Source organism: Salvia splendens, chromosome 16, assembly GCF_004379255.2.
Source record: "Salvia splendens isolate huo1 chromosome 16, SspV2, whole genome shotgun sequence".
NCBI classification, from domain to species: Eukaryota; Viridiplantae; Streptophyta; class Magnoliopsida; order Lamiales; family Lamiaceae; genus Salvia; species Salvia splendens.
The window spans coordinates 5,689,388-5,715,174 of NC_056047.1; the positions used below are offsets into that span (position 1 = coordinate 5,689,388).

Below are 25,787 nucleotides of genomic sequence, written 5' to 3' on the forward strand. Positions count from 1 at the left end.
GTCTTTCAAAATTTCAACCATTTTTCTTGGTGTAAAGGGAACATTTGTGCTCTAGCAATGTATCCAAGTGCCAAGATGCCACACCAATCTTTTTTTCCTTTATCTTCTAGTTTGGTTTGAAACCTTGGAATATGACCTTATTCCTTATATCCCATATACACCAAAATTCTTATAATGTTTTTCCAATAAATTAAATAACATATTGTTATTCTCTTTGACCTAAGAATCAAGGTCTATTTAATTTAAACTTAAACTCTAATATGGTTTTCATGTGTATATATGTGGATATGTGTCACTTTGACTTACTATTAATGGGAGTTATGTATTAATTTAAGTATTTTATATCTTGGTTGATAGCAACTCTACTAAAAACTATGCACCCTGATTAAGTTTAGGTACAATAATTAGATTGAGTGGTGCAATAATTAAGCTTTCAGAAACTTTAAATAATGAATAAATATCAAATATCTAAAATATAGTGTTTCGTTACGTAAAATACAAGGCCCAGGGTATCTCAAAAATAAAGGAGTAAGTCTATATTCATCATCCAGTTGAATTGAATCAATATTCATGAATTAATTTTTGTTGTGTTTAAGAGCATGTGAAACAAATTTATTATCAAGCCCAACTTAATTACTTTAATTTGACTGAACTCGAACACCTGGCTTTTAGCCCAGTAGCAGAATAAGCTACATAACCAGGCCTGACCCAATAACTTATTAGGTATAAACGTTTCAATAGTTTTCTATATTTTGTGTTAAACGCCAGTGGTTTGTATCCAAGTGGTCGTGCCGGAGTGGTTATCGGGCATGACTAGAAATCATGTGGGCTTTGCCCGCGCAGGTTCGAATCCTGCCGACCACGTCACATTTTATTTTCATTTTATAAAACTGTTTTTGTGTGGAATGAGGTCATCCACAACGCTGTTCCTAAACCGTTCCTTAAACTACTATTTGCGGGCTACACTGTACTTTTTTACTCCATTCCTTAACTAAGGAACGAAACCTGCAACCCTCCGTTTCTTATCCGTTCCTTAACCGTTCCTTAAATTACTATTCATTCAATTTCATTTTTTATTTTTATTTCCAACCCAATTCAATTAAAACAAACACACTTCATTAAAATTAAAATAACATTACAACTTAAAATTCAAAAAAATAGAAAAAGACATAATTAAAATCCTAAAAAAATAAAAAATGACATAATTTAAAATACAATTTTATAGAGGCAACCAAGAATGAGTTTTTCCCACATCGAAAGTGGAACATAAAACATTCAAGGATGTCTCTATAAAATAGAGATAATCAAGAATGAGTTTGTCCCACATTGAAAGTGGAACATAAAACATTCAAGGATGTCTCTATAAAATAGAGATAACCAAGAATGAATTTGTCCCACATCGAAAGTGGAACATAAAACATTCAAGGATGTCTCTGTAAAATAGAGACAACCAAGAATGATTTTGTCCCACATCGAAAGTGGAACATGAAACATTCAAGGATGTCTCTATAAAAGAGAGACAACCAAGAATGAGTTTCATAAATTCGCAAGCCCATCAAATATATATGGGCTAATACGAATTATTGCGTCAGCGTGACGACGCCCACTCGCGGGCCGGCGAGTGGGCGTCACGCACGACGCAGGGCGAGCCACGTCGCCGAAGCGCGTGGCGGCACGGACCGTGCCGCGTGTCGTCGGCACCCGGCACGGCTTGGGAACGACACGGAGACGGAACGCACCTCCGCAACGCGTCGCGCGCCGGTTCCGTTCCGCCGGCACGAAACGCGGAACGCGGGCGGCCCGCGTTGCGGGTGCTCTGAGTTCAAATTCCCTCATGGCATATAAAATTTAAATAATTGAATGGTAAAAAATCTGGTGTTATAACTATGACATCTATTACTACTCTAATTTAAAATTGAATTGTAAGTTGGGCTTTTGGTCTTTTCCAGTGTAGAAGCCCGGAGAAAGAGACCACACATTGACATAATCATCATTAAAAGGATGAGTATTTTATTTTACGTATAAAATCGGTTAACGTTGTGAATAGTGTCATTTATTAGTTGCAGCCCGGGTTATGACCTGCAAGGTTAGAGCAGTTGGGGCCTGGGCCGCAACTATAGAGTAATGATGACGTGGAAGAGACTTGTTATTCATGCCCTTAATGCACAACGATTCAGCAAAGCTAATTCAGATACCCATGATTGGTCGATATATAGTGGACAATATCAATTTAAGTTAATTTTGGTAATTTATTTCCAAAATTGTAGAAGACGTGGCATTGTTTTGAATCGAGCAAACAAGTTCCCCTTCACCACATACAAATATTACAATTATGAATACCAAATGCTGTGAAAGCCAATGAATTCATATAGTATATGTACAGATTCAGATTCAGATTAAGATTCAGGGGAAGGTGAAAGCATCGCCTCGTTGAAGCCATTTGTCATCGGATTCATTTGCAGCTACGACGGCGGCGGAGATAGCATTCTTGACTCTCTGCACCAGGCTCAGCCTCGACGGCTTCAGAAGTAGGTGGCTTGACACTGAATCCATCCGAACCTCTTTCTTCTGTGATTCATCTGAGAATGAAGCTTCATTTTCGGCGACCATAAAAGCCATTGCTTTCTTCTTCAACAAACACTAATAATAATTGAACAACGTTTGTTTGTGTATATGAGTACTACTATATGTTTTTGAGTGTCTTTATATATAGAGAGAGCGAAATCTGTGGGCCTGTTTGAGGGTGATTGGTTGTATTAAAAAACGCTGGTGGTTTCATATTCAAAGTGTGGGCTACGTCGATTAGTGAACCTCAAAAACCCACTGCGCATTAAACAATACTAATTCAATCTCAATACTATAAACAAATCCAATCAGGACTGGACTCTAAGCAAAGTCCTAATTTTCTTACTTTTTTTTTTAATTTTTAGGACATGATGTTTAAGACTCTTTTTTTTAATACTTAAGATACGCACAGACCATGTTTGAGATTTGCAATTATTGTTATTGTTTATTAGTTACCATTGCTCTATCTATGTCAGTATTTAGGTATAGCAATATATTCAACCTTACGAATCATAGTTTGATTACAATTTTAACAGGTATTCTTATGATGGCAGTATCTTTCTTTTTGTCGAAAAATACTAATCGGAGTCGGCCTTTATCCAAAATTTATGGTTATCGGTTACCTAATACTAACTGACATTAGTCGAGTCAATTATCGGTTAAGCGTTTATGAACCATGATTAATTCTAAGATAACATTTGGCCGGTTGCAGAAGCCACTCCATTTCAGATTGTTTAGGACACCATGATTGTACGGAATAATTGATAAATCTTTATAGTTTTAGTATAATTAGAGGCTCAACATTCAACACATATATAAGACGAGATGTCAGAACAGCCTTATCTACATAAGGTTTGCTGTTTTCCCAATGATATGTTATTAAATTTGCACACAGGTTGGTCAATTTTCTTTAAATAGAAAATGATGAAAATGCATTTTTATCAAAATATGCTGATGGGCCACGAAATTGATGCTAAACGGAAATTACACAATTATAGGTGAATAAAACAATGTGCTTGCTACTGGTTTATATACTTTATTGATTACTTCATCTTTACGAAACGTCTAAATTTAAGAGAACTATTATTATTTAATATAAACTCAAAATGAAGCAGATCTTCTCAAATAGAATTTAGATTTGACTGCTTTATAACTGAGTTATTCTCAAACACAAAATTTATTCGAATTCATTTTCTCATGATTTCACGTGCCGATGAAATAGAAGCTAATTTTGTTCATGGGAGGTGGTGTGTCCACGCTTGTTAGCCAACTTCAGTTTTTCATCAGAAGATGAAATTATGAGAAAATTACAAATTATGCAAAATATATGTATTTGAAAGCCAATTTAAAAGTAATGTGAGAAATTAAAATCGGGACAAACTCATACCCCATTTTATACCAATTAATTATAGTATTAATTTTGTAAGTAACTACGTATTATATTAATAGTAAATTATAATAACACGGTAGAACCGCTATTTATAATGACTTGTTCGAATTGAACATCAGGTGGCTGTAGTTTAGTGGTAAGAATTCCACGTTGTGGCCGTGGAGACCTGGGCTCGAATCCCAGCAGCCACACTTAATTAGATTTTTAATTAATACTAGTACTACTTTTGAAATAAATGACATTGTAGTGGTTAATCAAAGGATGGTGCAAAATGCCTTGTAATTTCCATTGTAAAATATAAGCAACAAAATAGGAGTTTTATATTTCCAAGCTAACTCATGAGTTAACAAACTGTATATTATTGAGCTCTCACCATCCAAGCATTTCTATGCTCGAGCTCAACTCACTAAGTGAGCTTGAACCAGCTCTTTCAATGAATCGGTGGCTCACTCCAAAGAAAATTTTGAAATCTATCATCATCAAATAATTATTTCCATGACCTAATATGTCATAATATTATAAATACAGCGTATACTTATCTCCATTGTTCACATAATAGCTCAACTCATAATTTGCAGGTAAATTCAGAGAGTATCCATTGGTTTTGATAGCATTTCAAGTTGTTTGTAGGCATATAGTAATTGATTTTGATGGTTGTTTCTTGAAGACACGAACCGGCTTAAGTTGGCCAGAAAAAAATTGAGTTGGTATTAAGTGAAAATGAGAGATAAGTATCGGCTATATTTGTATTATGTTTTTAAGTTGGGGCTAAAAAGTCACTATATATCCATGAAACTCAGCCAAATATCGATACATCGAAATCCTGTTGTGTCAATTGTAACATCCATGTCCTGTCCTTTGTAAATAAACTCCATCACTGAATGCTTCATAGTGATGTAAATTCCGTTGTGAGAAATGTCATTCGAGGTTGCCAGTTTCTCTATCAGCTGGTAAGGTGTTTGTATAGGTCTCAGAAATGTAGCTTTTCTGAGACTTATGAAGAACCATGTCAAGCGAGTTAAGCTCAAGTTTTCCATTTCAAAAAACTTTAGGGTATGTAACATGGGATCCATGATTTCTGCTAACCGCTCCCAGATTCAACACGAGTTATATCTCTGCCTGATGCTGCTTCACGCCTTAAATCACGACCTGAAAGATTCATCCGCAAGCCACGTGACTCATATAATACTCCGAAGAAATACTATGTCATTAAGGAAGAAAATATCATATCTCAACATAATAATCAAGATCATAGAGGAACTTGGTTTATTATTATTGGGTGGAATGGAATACATAAAAAATTTAACAGGAAAAGAAGTTCGGCTAAGCTGGGATGAGTCATCCGCTCATCCTAACTACCATCCTACTGACTAATACATCTCAATGCTTAGCCACATCTGAAATAAAATAAGACATTCTTGTTTTTTGCCTATCGCGATGCATTACCAACGTCAAACGCAGAAGACAATCATAACATAGGATAACTTTTACAACTCCCATATAAATCCTCTCTCGAGAAAGCTATGAACTTCAAATTTCCCATAAACATGTATAATGTAGATTTATTCTTGTAAGAGAAGCTGCTTCCAAGCTCAACAAAGTCTTTTTTTACATTGATTTTAACTGAATTTGTTATATTAGTTGAGATTTTCCAAAATTAAAGCTCAAAATATTTTCTCAGACTAAAATAGAGAAAAACTACATTTTGACAGGTTCAAAACTAGACCCTGTTGAAAACTCAAGTGCCTCCTAGGTACTTAAGGTGTTGGCTGCCAGCTCAGCACCCAGCTCACGTATTGCAAGCTTAGAGCATCCACAATAGCGCCTAGTGCACCGCCTAGCCGAGCGCCGGCGCTAGGCGGTGCGCTAGGCGAACTATTGCAGCCGCCTAGCCGATTTCGCTGAAAAAAAACGCGGCGCTAGGCGTTGCGCTAGGCGATCCGCTAGGCGCTATTGCAGCGTCCGGATCGCCTAGCGCACCGCCTAGCGCGAATTTTTAATTTTTTTTTGTTTCCGAAACACTATATATACGCGACTTGCCCGTCATTTTCATTCGCACCACTTGTATTAACGAGTACTTTCTCTATCTTAATTTCTGTACAAGATCAACACCTAGAAATGAGTAACGCCGGTGGTAGTGGTGGGGATGCTGAGGAGTACGAGCGTATAATGAACGAAGCGCTAGAGGCCTATACGAACCGTGAGATTGATCAATGGATGCAGAGGGCCTTGCAGCCGGCGGTACCTCGACCTCGACCAGTGGTACACCGCCGAGCGGTGATTGATCGTGATCACGTAGCTGCACATCAGCGCCTATACGAAGACTACTTCGCACAGGAGCCGCGGTTCAACGCCAACCTTTTCAGGCGCCGTTTTAGGATGCGCAGGTCCCTGTTTATGCGTATTGTTAACGGATTGGAGCAACGATATCTGTATTTCCGCTTTAGGCACGATGCGGCTGGCAGACCCGGCCACACTCCTATTCAAAAGTGCACTGCGGCAATCCGGCAGTTGGCCTACGGAGGCGCTGCAGACATGTGGGACGAGTACCTCCACATCGGTGAGACGACTGCCCTGGAGTGTATGAAGTATTTCTGTCAGGGCGTGATTGAAATATTCGGTGATCAGTACCTTCGAAGCCCTACCCCCGATGACTGTCGGGATCTGCTGCGGATGCACGGGGAACAGCATGGGTTCCCAGGGATGTTAGGCAGCATAGATTGTATGCATTGGGAGTGGAAGAACTGCCCCGCCGCCTGGAAGGGGATGTACACTACCGGCTACAAGGGAAAGAATCCCACGAGGATCCTCGAGGCCGTAGCTGATTACCGGCTGTGGATTTGGCATGCGTATTTTGGGATAGCTGGTTCGAACAACGACCTCAACGTCCTCAACTCGTCGCCACTTTTCAACGAGCAGTGTCAGGGTGTCGGTCCGGCCATCAGTTTTGTCGCCAACGACAACCGACATGATATGAGCTACTACTTGGCGGATGGGATATACCCTAGGTGGCCCGTCTTTGTGAAGACGATCCGATGCCCAGGAGATGAGAAGAAGGCCTACTTTGCGGCACGACAGGAGTCGGCGCGCAAGGACGTGGAACGCGCATTTGGTGTGCTCCAGGCTCGATGGGCGGCAGTTAAGGGGCCAACGCGTTTGTGGCACGTCGACTGCATTGCTGATATAATGTACGCCTGTATAATCATGCACAACATGATTGTCGAAGATGAAGGCGGACAACTGACTGATTGGGCCAACGACGATAATGAAGCTGGTCCAAGCCACGGCGTAGCCGCCCCTAACGTACGGAGTGGGGTACCCCACGATGAAGACGGCCGCCTCCAAGCACATGCCGACATGCGCCAAACGGAGGCTCATATTCGACTCCAAAAGGATTTAATTGAAGAGTTATGGGCGCGGAGGACTGCACGGCGTTAGTTTTTTTTTTAATTATGTAATTTTTTAAATTAATGTCCTTTTTAAATTTTATTAATATTAGTGAATTTTCTCATTTTTGTGGCGTAAATTTAATTCCGTATATTGTGTGATTGTTAATTATTTCATTTTGTATATATTTGTTAATAGTGATGTGGATAGTATTATTAATGTTTCCCGTATATGTCTTGTATATTAAATTTCGTATATTGTGTGATTGTTAATTATGTCATTTTATATAATTGTTATTAGTGATGTGGCTATTGATGTGGCTGGGCTATTTATGATGTGGCTAGGCTATGACTGGGCTATTTATGATGTGGCAGGAGGATTTTTAGTGCTGATGATGTGGCAGTGGCTAGGTTATGGCTGGGCTATTGCTGGGCTATTCCTATTGTGTATGGCCTTATAGAATATTGGTTTAAACAGAAAGCAACTATGTAACTGATGGCTCGGCGAATTTTTGATGGTGATGAATGCAGGAAAATGCAGATCACGACACAGAGATTTTACGTGGTTCGATTTACTGAGGTAAATCTACGTCCACGGGAAGAAAAGAGGGCAGAGTTGTATTGCTTGATCCGTTTTCTTACAGCTTACAATACAGACTTGCTATTTGATCTTTTATCTCTAGAGAGCTTCTTAGAACTTAACCTTATCTATCTGATCTAGGTTCTATTTATACATTGAACCAAGATCGTGGCATGCAGCACTATTTACTAGGCAGTGGATGTCGTGGAGATCGTGGCGATTTTGCATGGGTCCACTATCTTGCATGAGTTAAAGACTGCTTGACACCATTAAATAGATCGTGGGTGTAGTGGAGGTGGAAATTCTGCATGAGTCCACTATCTCCTAGTTCGGTCGAATACTGAGACCGAACTGCTGAATTATTGCCGAGCAGCTTTTGCCGATCTGAGAGTAGAGCTTGATGCCGACCTGAGAGCAGAGTTTGATTGGTTGGCTTTTACCGAGCTGTAGGCAGGGGCCGAACTCTTTGGTCGTGCCGAACTGAACTCTGATACTCTTTAGTCATGCCGAACTGATACTCTTTCTTGGGCTTTAGGCTGATGGGCTTTACTGCTGTTGGGCTTGTTTAGTACGTACTCCATCACTACCCCCCCCGAAAAGCGAAGTGAATCACTTCAGCATTCTGAATAAAGGTACGGGGTAAGTTGATGTTTGTCCTCGGTCTGATGAAGTGAACTCTTCTTTGACCGGACTTGGTTTGTGTCCTAATTTGGCGAGTTTTATCGCTCGGATCGGACTTTCCGTTGTCCTAATTTGGGGATCGGACTTTCCCTTGTCCTAATTCGGCGAGTTTTATCGCGTGGATCGGACTTTCCCCTGTCCTAATTCAGGCAAGTTTTATCGCGTGAATCGGACTTTTGTTGCAGTTCGTTTCAGACGAAGTGCTTGATTTTTAAGCCGAATTGTGGTCTTGTATCCTCTTTAGAAGCTTGGACTTCACAATCGTTGGCTTATTGCAGTTCGTTTCAGACGAAGTGCTTGTTTAAGCTGAATTGTGGTCTTGTATCCTCTTTAGAAGCTTTGACTCACAATCGTTGGCTTATTGCAGCTCGTTTTAGACGAACTGCTTGTTTAAGCTGAATTGTGGTCTTGTATCCTCTTTAGAAGCTTTGACTCACAATCGTTGGCTTGTATATGTTCTAAGAAGGGGATCAGCCTTCGAAGAACAAGATACCTCAGTAACATTTGTAAGAGACGACACGCACATAGACAGACAAAACGCACATAGACAAACAAAGACCAAGCAAACCAAAGAAAGCACATTGACCGAACAGGATTCAAGACTGACTGACCGGACTGTCTCTTACAAATGGAACTTCTTGAGGTTGGAAATGTGCCATGTTCGGGGTACCTGTTCTCCTGACATGTGAGCCAATTTGTAAGACCCTTTGCCGAGGACTTCTGACACCCGATACGGACCTTCCCATGTGGGTTCGAGCTTGCCCAGCTTTTCTACTCGGCTTACTTCGTTGTTTCTCAAGACGAGATCTCCCACTTGAAATTGCAGCTTCTTCACCCTTTGGTTGTAATACCGGGCTACTTGCTCCTTGTACTTGGCTGCTTTTATGCATGCCAATTCTCTTCTTTCTTCGGCAAGATCTAGCTCGGCTCTCAGTCCGTCGTCATTCATTTCTGCTGAGAAATTTAGAGTTCGGGGACTGGGTATGCCGATCTCCACCGGAATCACGGCTTCAGTGCCGTACACAAGACTGTACGGAGTTTCACCGTTGGAGGTTGTGGGTGTAGTTCGGTAGGACCATAGGACTTGAGGGAGATTTTCTACCCATTGTCCTTTGGCTTGTTCTAACCGAGCTTTTAACCCTTTCACCAGGATACGATTTGTTACCTCCGTTTGTCCGTTTGCTTGTGGATGAGAGACCGAAGTGAACCGCTGTTGAATATTCAGCTCTTGGCACCAATTCTTGAACGTCTTGTCGGTGAACTGAGTCCCGTTATCCGAAATGAGGATGTGGGGTATGCCAAATCGGCACACTATGTTCTTCCAGACGAAGTCCAATGCCTTTGAGCTCGTTATCGTAGCTAATGGTTCCGCCTCCACCCACTTCGTGAAGTAGTCCACGGCAACGATAAGGAATTTCATTTGCCGAGGAGCTTGAGGAAGTGGTCCCACTATGTCTATGCCCCATTGCATGAAAGGCCAAGGGCTTTGCATAGTGTATAGATCGGTCTGCGGCATCCTTGGGACATTTGCATGAATTTGGCACTTCGTACACTTCTTGACGAGCTGCACTGCCTCTTGTACCATGGTTGGCCAATAATATCCCCATCTCAGAACTTTTTTAGCTAAAGCTCTGGCTCCGATGTGGCTACCGCACGATCCTTCATGAACTTCTCTGAGGATGTAGTCCGTCTCTTCTGGTCCTACGCACCGCAATAACGGCTGGAGGTAAGACTTTCTAAAGAGGACTCCTTCATGAAGTTCGTACCGAAGTGCTCGGCACGTGATCTTCCGAGCTTCTCTCTTATCCTTGGGCAATTGTCCTTGATCCAGATACTGCAAGATCGGCGTCATCCAGTTCGGCGAGCTGGATACTGAATGTACCTCGGCTTCATCAATGCTTCGATGCATTAATTCTTCCGCCTTTGAGCTCGGATCTGAGGCCAACTTACTTAAGGTATCTGCTCGGCTATTTTCCGCTCTGGGAATGCGGATTATCCGAAAATAAGAGAAACTTCGGCTAATGCTTTGCGCTTTGTCTAAATATTTCCTCATCCTCTCATCACGGGCTTCACTTGTACCCAACATGTGATTCACTATGACTTGTGAATCACAATGGATTTTGAGAGACGTGATAAATAGACTTTGCGCTAGCTGGAGTCCGGCCAGGAGGGCTTCGTACTCGGCTTCATTATTAGTAGTGGGGAATAGGAACCGAAGTGAATAGGTTACCTCGTGTCCATCGGGAGCGATAAGCAGAATACCAGCTCCACTTCCCGTTTTATTCGAAGCTCCATCTACGAATTCGCTCCAGCAGTCCGGCGGCTCTTCTTCGGATTCCAAGGGCTGTGCTAGTTCGGCATTGGCAGAATTTTTCTGTTCGGCAATGACAGGGATTGCTTGATCGAACTTGGCCTCTGCAAGAAAATCTGCCAAGGCTTGTCCCTTGATGGCTTTCCGAGGTAGGTACTCGATTGAGTGTTCTCCCAGCTCTATGGCCCATTTGGCGATTCTGCCTGATGCTTCTGGCTTGGTCAAAACTTGCCGAAGAGGCAGATCGGTTAAGACGCATACCTTGTGAGCATAGAAGTATGGCCGCAGTCTCCTTGCTGCATTTACTAACGCCAGAGCGATTTTCTCTAGAGGTTGATACCTTGTTTCTGGACCTCTTAATGCTCGGCTTGTAAAGTAGATGGGAAACTGCTTTAGGCCTTCTTCTCGTACAAGCACCGTGCTAATGGTTTGATCGGATGCCGCTAAGTATAAGAAAATTACTTCGGCATCTGTTGGAGCAGAGAGAATTGGAAGCTCGGCTAAATAACCTTTGAGCTCGTCAAAAGCCTTTTTCTGCTTTATGACTTCAGAGACGTTTTAGTCTTCTCGGCAGGGAGAGCGTCAATAGTTAGGATTACTCCATCATATTGCGGCTCGTTATCGTCTTCGGGATCCCGTTGCCTTTTCGGATCCTGAGGAGCGCAGTTCGCACCTCCCTGCTTTTTGTTCCTTTTCGGCTGCTTGCTTTGGTATTTTTTTAACGTCCCTGCTTTCACAAGGGCATCAATACCTGCAGCCAAATGTCGGCACTCCTCGGTATCGTGACCGTAGTCTTGATGGAAGGAGCAATATTGATCCTGAGGTCGGCGCGCGGCCGATTTCGTCATCCGCCTTGGCTTTTCGAACATATCGGAATGCAGTTCGAAAATTTCCGCTCTTGACTTGTTCAATGGTACGAACTGAGCGGGCGGCTTCTCAGGATTGAGACGTGGTCCCAATCGGTCTTGCACCGGAGTCCTTTGAATCCTTTCGAAAGGAGTTCGGCGAGGATGTCCCTGATCGCCAAAAGGAGTTCGGCGAGGATGTCCCTGATCGCTATGATCGGGCTTCTTCCTGTCTCCTCGGGATGAGCTGTCTAAAGACCGTTTGCGACGGTCTGCCTCATCGGCACGGGAGAACTGGTCCGCAATGTCCCACATCTCTTGAGCTGTTTGCGGACTGCATTCTACGAGCTTTCTGTAGAGAGCTCCGGGCAGGATTCCATTTTGGAATGCCGAAATGACAAGTAGATCGTTGAGATCATCTACTTGTAGGCATTCCTTGTGGAATCTCGTCATGAAGTCGCTGATCTTTTCGTCGCAACCTTGACGTATAGAAAGCAGCTGAGCCGAAGTACTTCGGGCTTCCGCTTTCTGAAAGAACCTCCTGTGGAAAGCATCCATTAGATCTCGGTAGGATCTAATGCTGCCTTGAGGAAGGCTGTCGAACCACCTTCTGGCGTTCCCGATGAGCAGCTCGGGGAACAGCTTGCACATATGGACCTCATTGAGACCCTGGTTCGCCATATTATATTGATAGCGTCCTAAGAAGTCATGAGGATCCACTAGCCCGTCATAAGTCATTGACGGTGTCCGGTAGTTCCGCGGCAAAGGAGTTCGGGTGATATCGTCCGAGAACGGAGTCTTTAATGCTCCGTACATGGCGAACCCGACATCTCTTCGGTACGGAGGAGATGGAGTTCTCCTGTGGTTCCGGTACCGAGGAGGAACAGGAACATGTCGGGGTTGAGGATTCTTTCTCCTGGAAGACACGTCACTACTGCGGTAGTGACTTTCATGTCTGGATGAGGAGGGACAATCCGCCGTTGTCTTCTCCGGCTGTTAGCTCTTCTGCAGGAAGGTTAAGAACTCCTCCTGCTTCTCGGCCAAGAACAGCTTGACAGCTTCATTTAAATCGGGCTGCTGGGAAGACTCGGTGCGATGACTCCTGGAATGGCTTGTTCCTTCTTCGTGAGAACCGGAGGTAGATGTCTCCCGAGGCCGTTTTTCAGACCTGCGAGCTGGACTAGCTTCCTCACGGTTATCACGAACGGTATTATGGGTGTTATGTGATCTGGTATGCATTTTTTTTTTTTTTTTTTGGGTGGAAAAAGGGTCAAAAATTCGCTTTATCACAAATTTGGTTCTCTGTTTCCCACAGACGGCGCCAGTGATGGCTCGGCGAATTTTTGATGGTGATGAATGCAGGAAAATGCAGATCACGACACAGAGATTTTACGTGGTTCGATTTACTGAGGTAAATCTACGTCCACGGGAAGAAAAAAGGGCAGAGTTGTATTGCTTGATCTGTTTTCTTACAGCTTACAATACAGACTTGCTATTTGATCTTTTATCTCTAGAGAGCTTCTTAGAACTTAACCTTATCTATCTGATCTAGGTTCTATTTATACATTGAACCAAGATCGTGGCATGCAGCACTATTTACTAGGCAGTGGATGTCGTGGAGATCGTGGCGATTTTGCATGGGTCCACTATCCTGCATGAGTTAAAGACTGCTTGACACCATTAAATAGATCGTGGGTGTAGTGGAGGTGGAAATTCTGCATGAGTCCACTATCTCCTAGTTCGGTCGAATACTGAGACCGAACTGCTGAATTATTGCCGAGCAGCTTTTGCCGATCTGAGAGTAGAGCTTGATGCCGACCTGAGAGCAGAGTTTGATTGGTTGGCTTTTACCGAGCTGTAGGCAGGGGCCGAACTCTTTGGTCGTGCCGAACTGAACTCTGATACTCTTTAGTCATGCCGAACTGATACTCTTTCTTGGGCTTTAGGCTGATGGGCTTTACTGCTGTTGGGCTTGTTTAGTACGTACTCCATCAGTAACTATAAAAGATAAACCAAATAAAGATATAATAGTACTCCTATATGACAAGGGGAGGCACAAAATTCCAACTTTTATTCCAGTTGAATATGGGAGACGAATCACCTTTGTCAGACCATACCAACTCATCCAAAAACATTAAACAGGAAAACCCTGTAACCACCCAATGAAGAGCCGCTGAGACAGCAATGAGTGATGTACCAAGTGAATAATGATCCTTCCTGCCATACATACGATGAATATCAAATCAAGAGGACCTCATATTGAATCTGTGATTGCCAAAATATATATGAGTAAAATGTTCTGCATTAGACTAAAATATGCTTCAATAGAAATTGGAATGACAGATGTGTTTTCACCTCAAAAGATGTCTTCTTAAAAAGTGATGTACGAATATGATTCTCCCACATTAGCAATCTTCAATAAATTAAGTTGATTAGAGAAGATTAAGTGAGAAGAACTAACTACTCATGCTGCCACGAAAGAGGATAGGTTAACTCTATATATACAGTTAAAAGTCAAATGTTTGCCTAAGAAAGGTAATAATTACAACTTTGTTTGGGTTTTGGAGGGTGGACCGGACATGAACATATTATGGAGTATTCTCAGCAGAGAAAAAACAGCAACCACTATATTAAGCAGTGGATGTGTGATGTGATCTGAAAAGACCCTCTTGCAGTATCATACACAAGATCTAAAACCGTGGCTTCTGTCAGCGTACACATGTCATGCTATAATTGCAATAGGTGTCTTGGCTTTTTGGTTTACAGATGTTGAGTACCCCATGTGTTATCACAATACATGCAACCATTAAACGAAAACTTAATGGAATTTTTATGAAATTCGGTAAATTGAAATGAAAATATTATACAAAGGCATGGATCTAATATTTGGTAATTACGACTTTGAATAAAAATTAGCTAATGTATTTTATGAGTAGAGAAAAAACCACATTTCTTTATATTAGTAAATGTAGATAAATCATGTTTGGTCATATGGAAGCTGGGTAAGAGTACCTTTTTCACTCTCTATTTTTCTTCTTCATTGTTGTCTTTTATTTTCACAGTACGGAAGTGGCTATTTTTAATGTGTTTGTGTACTAGTATCATATGCGATGTGCCCAAAAATAAATAAAAAATGCCAGTCAGAACTAAAAGCAGTCCAAAAGGTAGGGGAGGAGAAGAATATGGAAAATGACCCAATTATGTCATGTTAGCTATTTATAGGAAAACATCCCTACAAAATTACAAATGCCGTTTATATGTATAGATATTTGCAACAGCTGAATTGGGGGTTTGCCAATTCGCTTAGTTGCATGAAAACTAACGAGGCTCTCCCAAATAATCTCCATGGCCTTACCTTCCCCATAACTCCCCAAAATAGCCTCCCCATGAACCACCCACCTCTCCTTTCTCCCAAGACATTGCACATCATCATTCATCACACAAATTAAGCAAACATGAAGAATTCGAAAGTGAGACGCAGCAATTACTCGAGCTCGAGCATGGACGATTCAAGCAAACAGCCATTATTCCCCCGTGCTCTCCAAGCCGAGTACTCATTCCGCCCCACGGAACGCGACAGGCCGCCCCCGCTCTCCTTCGACGCGGGCAACTCCTCCGTGTGGGACCACACCCCCAACATCTCCTCCCCCGTCGCCCAATCGCCGTGGTCATCCGCCCACATGGCCCCATCCGACTACCCCTACTCCTACACCGGCCTCATGGGCTCCCTCGTCCGCGAAGAAGGCCACATATACTCCCTCGCGGCCGCCGGCGACCTCCTCTTCACCGGCTCCGACAGCAAAAACATCCGCGTGTGGAAGAATCAGAAAGAATTCTCCGGATTCAGGTCCAATTCAGGCTTGGTCAAGGCGATCATAATCGCGGATGAGCGGATTTTTTCCGGACACCAGGACGGGAAGATCCGCGTCTGGAAGATGTCCGGAAAGGATCCGAGCGTCTGCAAACGGATCGGAACCCTACCAACTCTGAAATCAAAGATGAAGAAATCGCTCAAGCCTAGCAATTACGTGGAGGTGAGGAAGAGCCACAACGCCATCTGGATCAAACACATTGACGCCATCTCATCTCTCAGCTTGAGCGAGGATAAATCCATCCTTTACTCTGCTTCATGGGATAAAACGATCAAGGTGTGGGCCCACCTACATTAATAACCTTAATTTTGTCTTGTAAAATTTATCCAAAAATACACTTTTAGGTGTGGCGCGTGGCTGACTCCAAATGCCTGGAGTCGATCAGCGCGCACGACGACGCAGTCAACTCCGTGGTTGCAGGATTCGATGGACTAGTCTTCAGTGGATCCGCCGACGGCACGGTGAAGGTGTGGCGCCGCGAGATGCAGGGGAAGGGGACGAAGCACTACTTTTCGCAGACACTTTTAAAGCAGGAGTGCGCGGTGACGTCGCTGGCGGTGAACGCAGCCTCGACGGTGCTCTACTGCGGGTCCTCGGACGGACTGGTGAACTTCTGGGAGCGGGACAAGTTCCTGTCGCTGGGCGGATTCTTCCGCGGGCACAAGCTGGCGGTGCTGTGCCTGGCGACGTCGGGGAATCTGGTGTTCAGTGGATCCGCTGATACAAACATATGCGTGTGGAGGAGGGAGGAGAGGAACCACATGTGTCTGTCGATTTTGAGCGGGCACAGCGGGCCGGTGAAGTGCTTGGCGGTGGAGGAGGAGTCGCAGCAGCAGGGGATAAACGGAGGGCAGAAGCACTACGTGGTGTACAGCGGCAGCCTCGACAAGTCGGTGAAGATATGGAGGGTGTCAGGGCAGGGTGCGCCGCTGCAGAACGAGATCGTGCCGTCACAGTCGCAGAATTTGTCGTCGCAAACTAGTCGAGCCGCGGCAGCGCAGAGGAGAAATTTCTGAAGATGGTAAAAATATGTACACAAATTGATATTGATATGCATGTGTGTATACATATAGAGGCTGCAAGTTTGCATGTAAACTCGTTTTTATATATGATCACCTCTAACAGTATCTCTTCTATTTATTGATTTCATCTGCACAGGACAAGTTTTCTGAAAATATATCATGCATATATATATTGATATTGTTTGTAAGGTATTTAGTGGTGATTCTTGTGAGCTATGAATGTGACAAAATTGAGGTAAAATCCTTTTACATGATATGCCGATTTTCTCATTTGTATTTGTCTCCTTCTAATATGCCAAATATAACTAATTCGGATACTATATTGTCCAATGTCACCTCTTATATTTAAATCTTAGATAATTATGTGCCAATCCTAAGGAAAATATGTATTCTCAACGTTTGAAAATTTTGAAAACGACGTATTGGACAAATTGTAAGTTTAAAATGACATGAAAGGTGTATTTTTATCATGTTTTTTTAATTTATCTTTTCCACTAAACTGCTCTAAATGGATTATTTTAATTTAGGGTAAGTAATGTCATCTCAACCATGACTGCAAATGCATTTTGCAATGCTGATGTTCACTTCAGTTGGATTGCAATTGAAATATCGACTTGTATTTGTGGAGACGTTTTTTCTATGATTCCATGTTTCACAATTTGTATATTCTACTATTATATCGTCATAAAAATGAAAGTTATAAATTTTAGAAAATTAAAGTTAAAACTATCATGTATCCATCTAATTGGGTGAAATGAACTCTGGCTAGTTATAAATTCATAATAAGAAAATTAAACTAAAATTACTAAATCATGGAGTACTTACTACTACTCTTGTAGTACCAATTATTAAAATTGGAGAAAATGTAGATTGGATCTCAAGTGCCTCCATATGCAAGTTACTCCACTACATTATAGTTGCAGATGAAAACCAAATCATTTTTGAAGATGTGAATATTGCATACTCCATTAGCAAGCTTTAGTAGAAAGAGAAGAAGAAGAAGAATAATAAATAAGAATGACATACAGTCATCAGCGATTATATATGATTATTAAATTAATATCTTGATATATTTTATTTTGGGCTGTTTAATTGTATGGGCTATCCAACTTGAAATAAAATATTGTTTGGGCTGTTCGATTTTATTTTTAATTTATGATATATATAATGAGTTTACACAATATAGCGCATTAAGCATATTCGTCAGCATCCATTATTTAGATGCAGAGTAAATTATTAATCATTATTATAAACAGACAACATTTACTTAATTTGGCATCATAGAATTGGATAAGAAAAATAAGGATTTATAATCAATAATACGACTTATGATATTGACAGCAGTTGGTGACAAATTAAGGTGGCCTAATATTTGAATTTGTTAGTTAGAATGTGACTTTCTTCTAACGGTTGTAATGAGTTAAGGGACACCAATTATTAATTGATTAATTTATTTTTCTTCTATCAATTGTCCGTTTTGTACTTCTAATATCGACAAACAGGTTGTCTACTGACTATAGAGTTTATGATTAATTAGTTTCGATTTGCCTTTCGACTTTGTTTACGCTTTTTTTGTATTTTGATTATGAAATCTTAGGTCATATAAAAATCAACTATTTGTATTGGTTTCTAATTAATTTTTTGAATTTTTTATAGCATTTACCGCTCATAAACTTTTATTACACCATATTATCATTAACCATTCAAGTCAAGTACTCAACCAGTCAACCTTTTTTTTAATAAATTAGTTTTTATCTCTTCTATATTATCTTACACATCATCGATATTCATTCAACCCAACTATACATTTTTTATGATTTATCAATGACCATACAACCACACCATTATACTATATTAATTTTTAATTTTTTTTTTGATAAAATTTTGGGGAATCAGAGAATATATATTTCTCAGTGATGGGGTGCGTACTAAACAAGCCCAACAGCAATGACGGCCCATCAGCCCAAAGCCCAAGGAAGAGTATGAGTTCGGCATTACCAAAGAGTTCGGCCTCAGCCTACAGCTCGGTAAAAGCCAACCTATCAAGCTCTACTCTCAGATCGGCAACCAAAGCAGGAGTACGAGTTCGGCATTACCAAAGAGTTCGGCCTCAGCCTACAGCTCGGTAAAAGCCATCCAATCAAGCTCTGCTCTCAGGTCGGCATCAAGCTCTACTCTCAGATCGGCAACCAAAGCAGTTCGGTCTCAGTATTCGACCGAACAAGGAGTTAGTGGACCCATACAGGATGTCCAACACACCCACTACCACGTGGTGTCAACTCAGGCCACGATCGTAGGCCATGACCTACGCTACATCCACGATCTTAGGCCATGACCTACACGACATCCACGACTTAGGGTGGTGATGCAAGCCACGATCTTAGTTCAAGATATAAATAGAACTTAGATCAGATAGAAGAGGGTTAAGCTCTCTAGAGATAAAATAGCAAATAGCAAGTTTGTATTTGTAAGCTGTAGAAAACAGATCAAGCAATACAATCTTGCCCTCCCTTCTTCCCGTGGACGTAGATTTACTTCAGTAAATCGAACCACGTAAATTCTTTGTGTCGTAGTTTTCATTCTCTACCAGCAATTACTAACATCAGAAATTCGCGGATCCATCACTGGCGCCGTCTGTGGGAAACGAAGAGAACAAAATTTGTGATAAAGCGAATTTTTGATCCATTTTTTTCCACCAAAAAAATGCATACCAGATCGCAGAGTACCCGTATTCCTGCCCGTGAGAACCAGGAGGAAGCCAATCCATCCCATAGGTCTGGAAAACAGCCTAGGGATAAATCCACCACCAGTTCTCATGGCGAAGGAACAGGCCGCTCCAAAAATCGTCCCACTGAGTCTTCCCAGCAGCCTGATTTGAATGAGGCTGTCAAGCTGTTCTTGGCTGAGAAGCAGGATGAGTTCTTAGCCTTCCTGCAAAAGAGCCAAGAGCCGAAGACGAAAGCGGAGGATTCTCCTTCCTCATCCAGACATGAAAGTCACTACCGCAGTAGTGCCGTGTCTTCCAGGAAGAAGAATCCTCAACCCCGACATATTTCTGCTCTTCCTCGGTACCGGAATCACGGGAGAACTCAATCTCCTCCATACCGACGAGATATCGGATTCGCCGTGTACGGAGCACTGAAGACTCCGTTCTCGGACGACATCACCCGAACTCCCCTACCACAGAACTACCGAACTCCGTCGATGACTTACGACGGGCTCGTGGACCCTCACGATTTCTTGGGGCGCTATCAGTATAACATGGCGAACCAGGGTCTCAACGAGGTCCACATGTGCAAGCTGTTTCCCGAGCTGCTCATCGGGAACGCGAGAAGGTGGTTCGATAGCCTCCCCCAGGGCAGCATCAGATCTTACCGAGATCTAATGGATGCCTTCCACAGGAGGTTCTTTCAGAAAGCGGAAGCCCGAATCACTTCGGCTCAGCTGCTTTCCATTCGTCAAGGTCGCGACGAAAAAATCAGCGACTTTATGACAAGATTCCACAAGGAATGCCTGCAAGTAGACGATCTCAACGATCTGCTTGTCATCTCGGCATTCCAAAATGGAATCCTGCCCGGAGCTCTCTACAGGAAGCTCGTTGAGTGCGGTCCGCAGACAGCTCAGGAAATGTGGGACATTGCGGACCAGTACTCCCGGGCCGATGAGGCAGACCGTCGTAAACGGTCGTTAGACAGCTCATCGTCCCGAGGAGACAGGAGGAAGCCCGATCATAGCGATCAGGGACATCCTCGCCGAACTCCTTTTGGCGATCAGGGACATCCTCGCCGAACTCCTTTTGAAAGGATTCAAAGGACTCCGGTGCAAGACAGATTGGGACCCCGTCTCAATCCCGAGAAGCCGCCCGCTCAGTTCGTACCGCTGAACAAGCCGAGAGCGGAAATTTTCGAACTACACTCTGACCTGTTCGAAAAGCCAAAGCGGATGACGAAATCTGCCGCGCGCCGACCCCAGGATAACTACTGCTCCTACCATCAAGACCACGGTCACGATACCGAGGAGTGCAGAAACTTGGCTGCAGGTATCGATGTTCTTGTGAGGGCAGGGACATTGAAAAAATACCAAAACAAGCAGTCAAAGAAGAATAAGAAGCAGAGAGGTGCGAACTGCGCTCCTCAGGATCCGAAAAGGCAGCCGGATCCCGAAGACGATGACGAGCCGCAATATGATGGAGTAATCCTGACTATTGACGCTCTCCCTGCCGGGAAGACCAAGTCGTCCCTGAAGTCAGAGCGCAGAGGCTCCAATCGAGAAGAGCCAACGCATAAAAGGCTGAAGCAGGACGAAGTGATTACGTTCTCGGATGCTGATCCCGTCCCGGCCATCTCTCCTCACCAAGACGCCATTGTCATCCAAGCCGGAGTGGCAAACAAACTGATCCACAGGGTGTTTGTGGATACAGGAGCGTCAGTCAGCATTCTTTTTAAAGAGTGCTTCGACAAACTAGAAGTGGACCCAGCTCGGCTCAGCCCGGCTCCGCTTCCCCTGAAGAGCTTCGCCCAGGAGGACACCCGCCCTGAAGGTATTATCAGCCTTCCGATCACGGTGGGGAAAGCGCCTACTAGCTCCAGTACGATGATTGAGTTTTTCGTGGTGAAAGCTCGGTCCCCGTACAACGTCATCCTGGGAAGAGACTGGCTCAACACAGTTCGGGCCATTTGCTCCACTTATCACCTCACCATCAAGATCCCTACTAAAGGAGGGATAGCGGTCATCCGAGGTGACCAAAAGAGAGCAAAGGAATGTCTGCAAATTGCGCTTAGAAGTGCCGAGCAGTCAGATCGGCACCACCAAGCATAGCAATCACAGCAGCCGGAGTCAGAGGCAATGACCGAAGTCATACCGGAGCCGAATTCGATGACAGTTCAGCTGTACGAAGACGATCCATCCAGAACGGTTAAGATCGGCTTCGCGGGGACGCCTCTACTTCGGGAAAAAACCATCCAGCTCCTCAAGGAGTACAAAGACGTCTTTGCATGGTCTCCGTTGGACATGACCGGAGTGCCCCCCGAGGTAATCTCTCATCGTTTAAATATTGATCCTTCGGTCCGGCCGATAAAACAGAAGCAAAGACTCTTTGCGGCAGAACGAAGTCAAGTCATCCATGACGAAGTCCGTCAATTATTGAAGGCGGATGTGTTATTCGAAGTGAAGTATCCTTCGTGGGTGGCCAATCCTGTCATGATCAAGAAAAAGGAAGGAGGATGGCGGATGTGCATAGATTTCACCGATCTAAATAAGCACTGTCCCAAAGATTGCTATCCCCTTCCGAACATAGATAAAAAAGTAGAAGCTCTGATAGGCTTTGAAATTTTTTGTTTTCTTGATCTATACAAAGGATACCATCAGGTTTTAATGGATGAGATTGACGCTTCAAAAACGGCCTTCATTACTGATTTCGGCATTTTCGCTTATAAAAAGATGCCATTCGGTTTAAAGAATGCCGGAGCCACTTATCAAAGGATGGTAGACAAGCTTTTTCGGCACCTGATTGGAAAGGAGGTCGAAGTGTATGTTGACGATATAGTCGTCAAGAGCAAAAGCACCTCGGAGTACGAGCACAACCTCAAGTCCACTCTCAACGTGCTCAAGAAAGCCAACCTCAAACTTAATCCCCAAAAGTGTACCTTTTTGGTAGATTCGGGAAAGTTTCTGGGTTGTTGGGTTTCAAAGGACGGACTCAAGGCAAACCCCTCAAAAGTTCAAGTCGTTCAGAACATGGCAATGCCGAAGTCCATACATGACGTGCAAAGGCTAACCGGATGTCTAGCCGCACTGAATCGATTCCTTTCCCAAGCAGCCGAAAAGCAACTGCCGTTCTTCAAGGTGTTGAAAAAGGCACCAAAGTTCGAGTGGGGAGCCGAGCAGAAAAAGGCCTTTGACGAGCTCAAAAGTTATCTAGCCGAGCTTCCTATTCTCTCTGCTCCAACCGAAGCCGAAGTACTATTCTTATACTTAGCGGCATCGGATCAAACCATCAGCGCGGTGCTTGTACGAGAAGAAGGCCTAAAGCAGCTTCCCATCTATTTTACAAGCCGAGCATTAAGAGGTCCAGAAACCAGGTATCAACCTCTGGAAAAGATTGCTCTGGCATTAGTAAATGCAGCAAGGAGACTGCGGCCATACTTCTATGCTCACAAGGTATGCGTCTTAACTGATCTGCCACTTCGGCAAGTGTTGACCAAACCAGAAGCATCAGGCAGAATCGCCAAGTGGGCTATAGAGTTGGGAGAGCACACAATTGAATATCTACCTCGGAAAGCCATCAAGGGACAAGCCTTGGCGGATTTTCTTGCAGAAGCGAAGTTCGATCAAGCAATTCCCGTTATTGCCGAACAGAAGAATTCTGCCAATGCCGAACTAGCACAGCCCTTGGAATCCGAAGTAGAGCCGCCGGACTGCTGGAGCGGATTCGTGGATGGAGCTTCAAATAAGATGGGAAGTGGAGCTGGTATTTTACTTGTCGCTCCCGACGGACACGAGGTAACCTACTCACTTCGTTTCCTATTCCCCACTACTAATAATGAAGCCGAGTACGAAGCCCTCCTGGCCGGACTCCAGTTAGCGCAAAGTCTGCTCGTCAAATCTCTCAAAGTCCATTGTGATTCACAAGTCATAGTAAATCACATGTTGGGTACAAGTGAAGCTCGTGACGAGAGAATGAAGAAGTATTTGGACAAAGCGCAAAGCATCAGCCGAAGTTTCTCCTATTTTCGGATAATCCGCATTCCCAGAGCGGAAAATAGCCGAGCAGATGCCTTAAGTAAATTGGCCTCAGATCCGAGCTCAAAGGCGGAAGAATTAATGCATCGAAGCATTGATGAAGCCGAGGTACATTCAGTATCCAGCTCGCCGAACTGGATGACGCCGATCTTGCAGTATCTGGATCAAGGACAATTGCCCGAGGATAAGAGAGAAGCTCGGAAGATCACGTGCCGAGCACTTCGGTACGAACTTCATGAAGGAGTCCTCTTTAGAAAGTCTTACCTCCAGCCGTTATTGCGGTGCGTAGGACCAGAAGAGACGGACTACATCCTCAGAGAAGTTCATGAAGGATCGTGCGGTAGCCACATCGGAGCCAGAGCTTTAGCTAAAAAAGTTCTGAGATGGGGATATTATTGGCCAACCATGGTACAAGAGGCAGTGCAGCTCGTCAAGAAGTGTACGAAGTGCCAAATTCATGCAAATGTCCCAAGGATGCCGCAGACCGATCTATACACTATGCAAAGCCCTTGGCCTTTCATGCAATGGGGCATAGACATAGTGGGACCACTTCCTCAAGCTCCTCGGCAAATGAAATTCCTTATCGTTGCCGTGGACTACTTCACGAAGTGGGTGGAGGCTGAACCATTAGCTACGATAACGAGCTCAAAGGCATTGGACTTCGTCTGGAAGAACATAGTGTGCCGATTTGGCATACCCCACATCCTCATCTCGGATAATGGGACTCAGTTCACCGACAAGACGTTCAAGAATTGGTGCCAAGAGCTGAACATTCAACAGCGGTTCACTTCGGTCTCCCATCCCCAAGCAAACGGACAAACGGAAGTAACGAACCGGATTCTGGTGAAAGGGTTAAAAGCTCGGTTAGAACAAGCCAAAGGACAATGGGTAGAAAATCTCCCTCAAGTCCTATGGTCCTACCGAACTACACCCAAAACCTCCAACGGTGAAACTCCGTATAGTTTGGTGTACGGCACTGAAGCCGTAATTCCAGTGGAGATCGGCGTACCCAGTCCCCGAACTCTAAATTTCTCCTCAGAAATGAATGACGACGGACTGAGAGCAGAACTAGATCTCGCCGAAGAAAGAAGGGAATTGGCGTGCATAAAAGCAGCCAAGTATAAGGAGCAAGTAGCCCGGTATTATAACCAAAGGGTGAAAAAGCTTCAATTTCAAGTGGGAGATCTCGTCTTGAGAAACAACGAAGTAAGCCGAGCAGAAAAGCTGGGCAAACTCGAACCCACATGGGAGGGTCCATATCGGGTGTCAGAAGTCCTCGGCAAAGGGTCTTATAAATTGACTCACATGTCAGGAGAACAAGTACCCCGAACATGGCACATCTCCAACCTCAAGAAGTTCCACTTGTAAGAGACAGTCCGGTCAGTCCGTCTCGTGTCTAGTTCGGTCATAGGGGTATGTGTTTTTATTTGTTTGTTTTTTACTTGTACCTTTTACTTGTCGTTTTTTAAAAGGTTTAAAGTCTTTTTCTTTCGTCTTTTTCATTTTTTCCCTATGTGTTTTGTCTCTATGTGCTTGTCGTCTCTTACAAATGGTACCAAGGTATATCGTTCTTTAAAGACTGATCCCCTTTTTAGATCGATTATTAAAGACTATTGTGAGTCCAAGCTTCTAAGGAGGATATAAGACCACAATTCAGCTTAACAAGCAGTCCGTCTGAAACGAACTGCAATAAGCCAACGATTGTGAGTCCAAGCTTCCAAGGAGGATACAAGACCGCAATTCAGCTTAATAAGCACTTCGTCTGAAGCGAACTGCAATAAGGGAAAGTCCGATCCACGCGATAAACCTCGCCGAATTAGGACGACCAAGCTCGGTCAAAGAAGTTTACCTCATAAGGCCGGGGACGACCACGTCTAGTCAAAGAGGTTTACTGCATAAGACCACTTCGGTTAACTGGGAAAGTCCGATCCACGCGATAAAACTCGCCGAATTAGGACAAGGGAAAGTTCGATCCCGGCGACAAAAATCGCCAAATTAGAACACAAACCAAGTCCGGTCAAAGATGTTTATTTCATCAGACCAAAGACGAGTCCGGTCAAAGATGTTTATTTCATCAGACCAAAGACGAGTCCGGTCAAAGATGTTTATTTCATCAGACCAAAGACGAGTCCGGTCAAAGATGTTTATTTCATCAGACCAAGGACCAAGTCCGGTCAAAGAAGTTTACTTCATAAGACCAAGGCCCAAGTCCGGTCAAAGAAGTTTACTTCATAAGACCGAGGACGAGTACGATGAAATTTTTTCGCTAAGCTGTAAATACAGTGTTAGAAGCGAAAACAAAATTTCATTTTTCAAATCTTGTTCGGCATACAACTTAGCTACCCTACAAAATGGCGTTACGCTATTACAAAGGACTATTCTACTGTCCAGGGT

The 25,787-nt window shown here is 43.5% G+C and overlaps 1 protein-coding gene and 2 non-coding genes across 3 annotated transcripts; all 3 read left to right on the forward strand.

The window, feature by feature from the left end:
- Window positions 1–782: 782 nt before the first annotated feature.
- On the forward strand, window positions 783–864 carry TRNAS-AGA. The gene has a single exon. It is a non-coding gene; the product is annotated as a tRNA-Ser (tRNA).
- A 3,210-nt stretch (window positions 865–4,074) lies between these two features.
- TRNAH-GUG lies at window positions 4,075–4,146 on the forward strand. The gene has a single exon. It is a non-coding gene; the product is annotated as a tRNA-His (tRNA).
- A 10,918-nt stretch (window positions 4,147–15,064) lies between these two features.
- Window positions 15,065–16,874, forward strand: LOC121771136 (protein JINGUBANG-like). The gene is made up of 2 exons (XM_042167929.1): window positions 15,065–15,906; window positions 15,975–16,874. The coding sequence occupies exons 1-2, from the start codon at window positions 15,214–15,216 to the stop codon at window positions 16,644–16,646; spliced, it is 1,365 nt and encodes a 454-aa protein (XP_042023863.1). The 5' UTR covers window positions 15,065–15,213; the 3' UTR covers window positions 16,647–16,874.
- The last annotated feature ends 8,913 nt before the right edge of the window (window positions 16,875–25,787 follow it).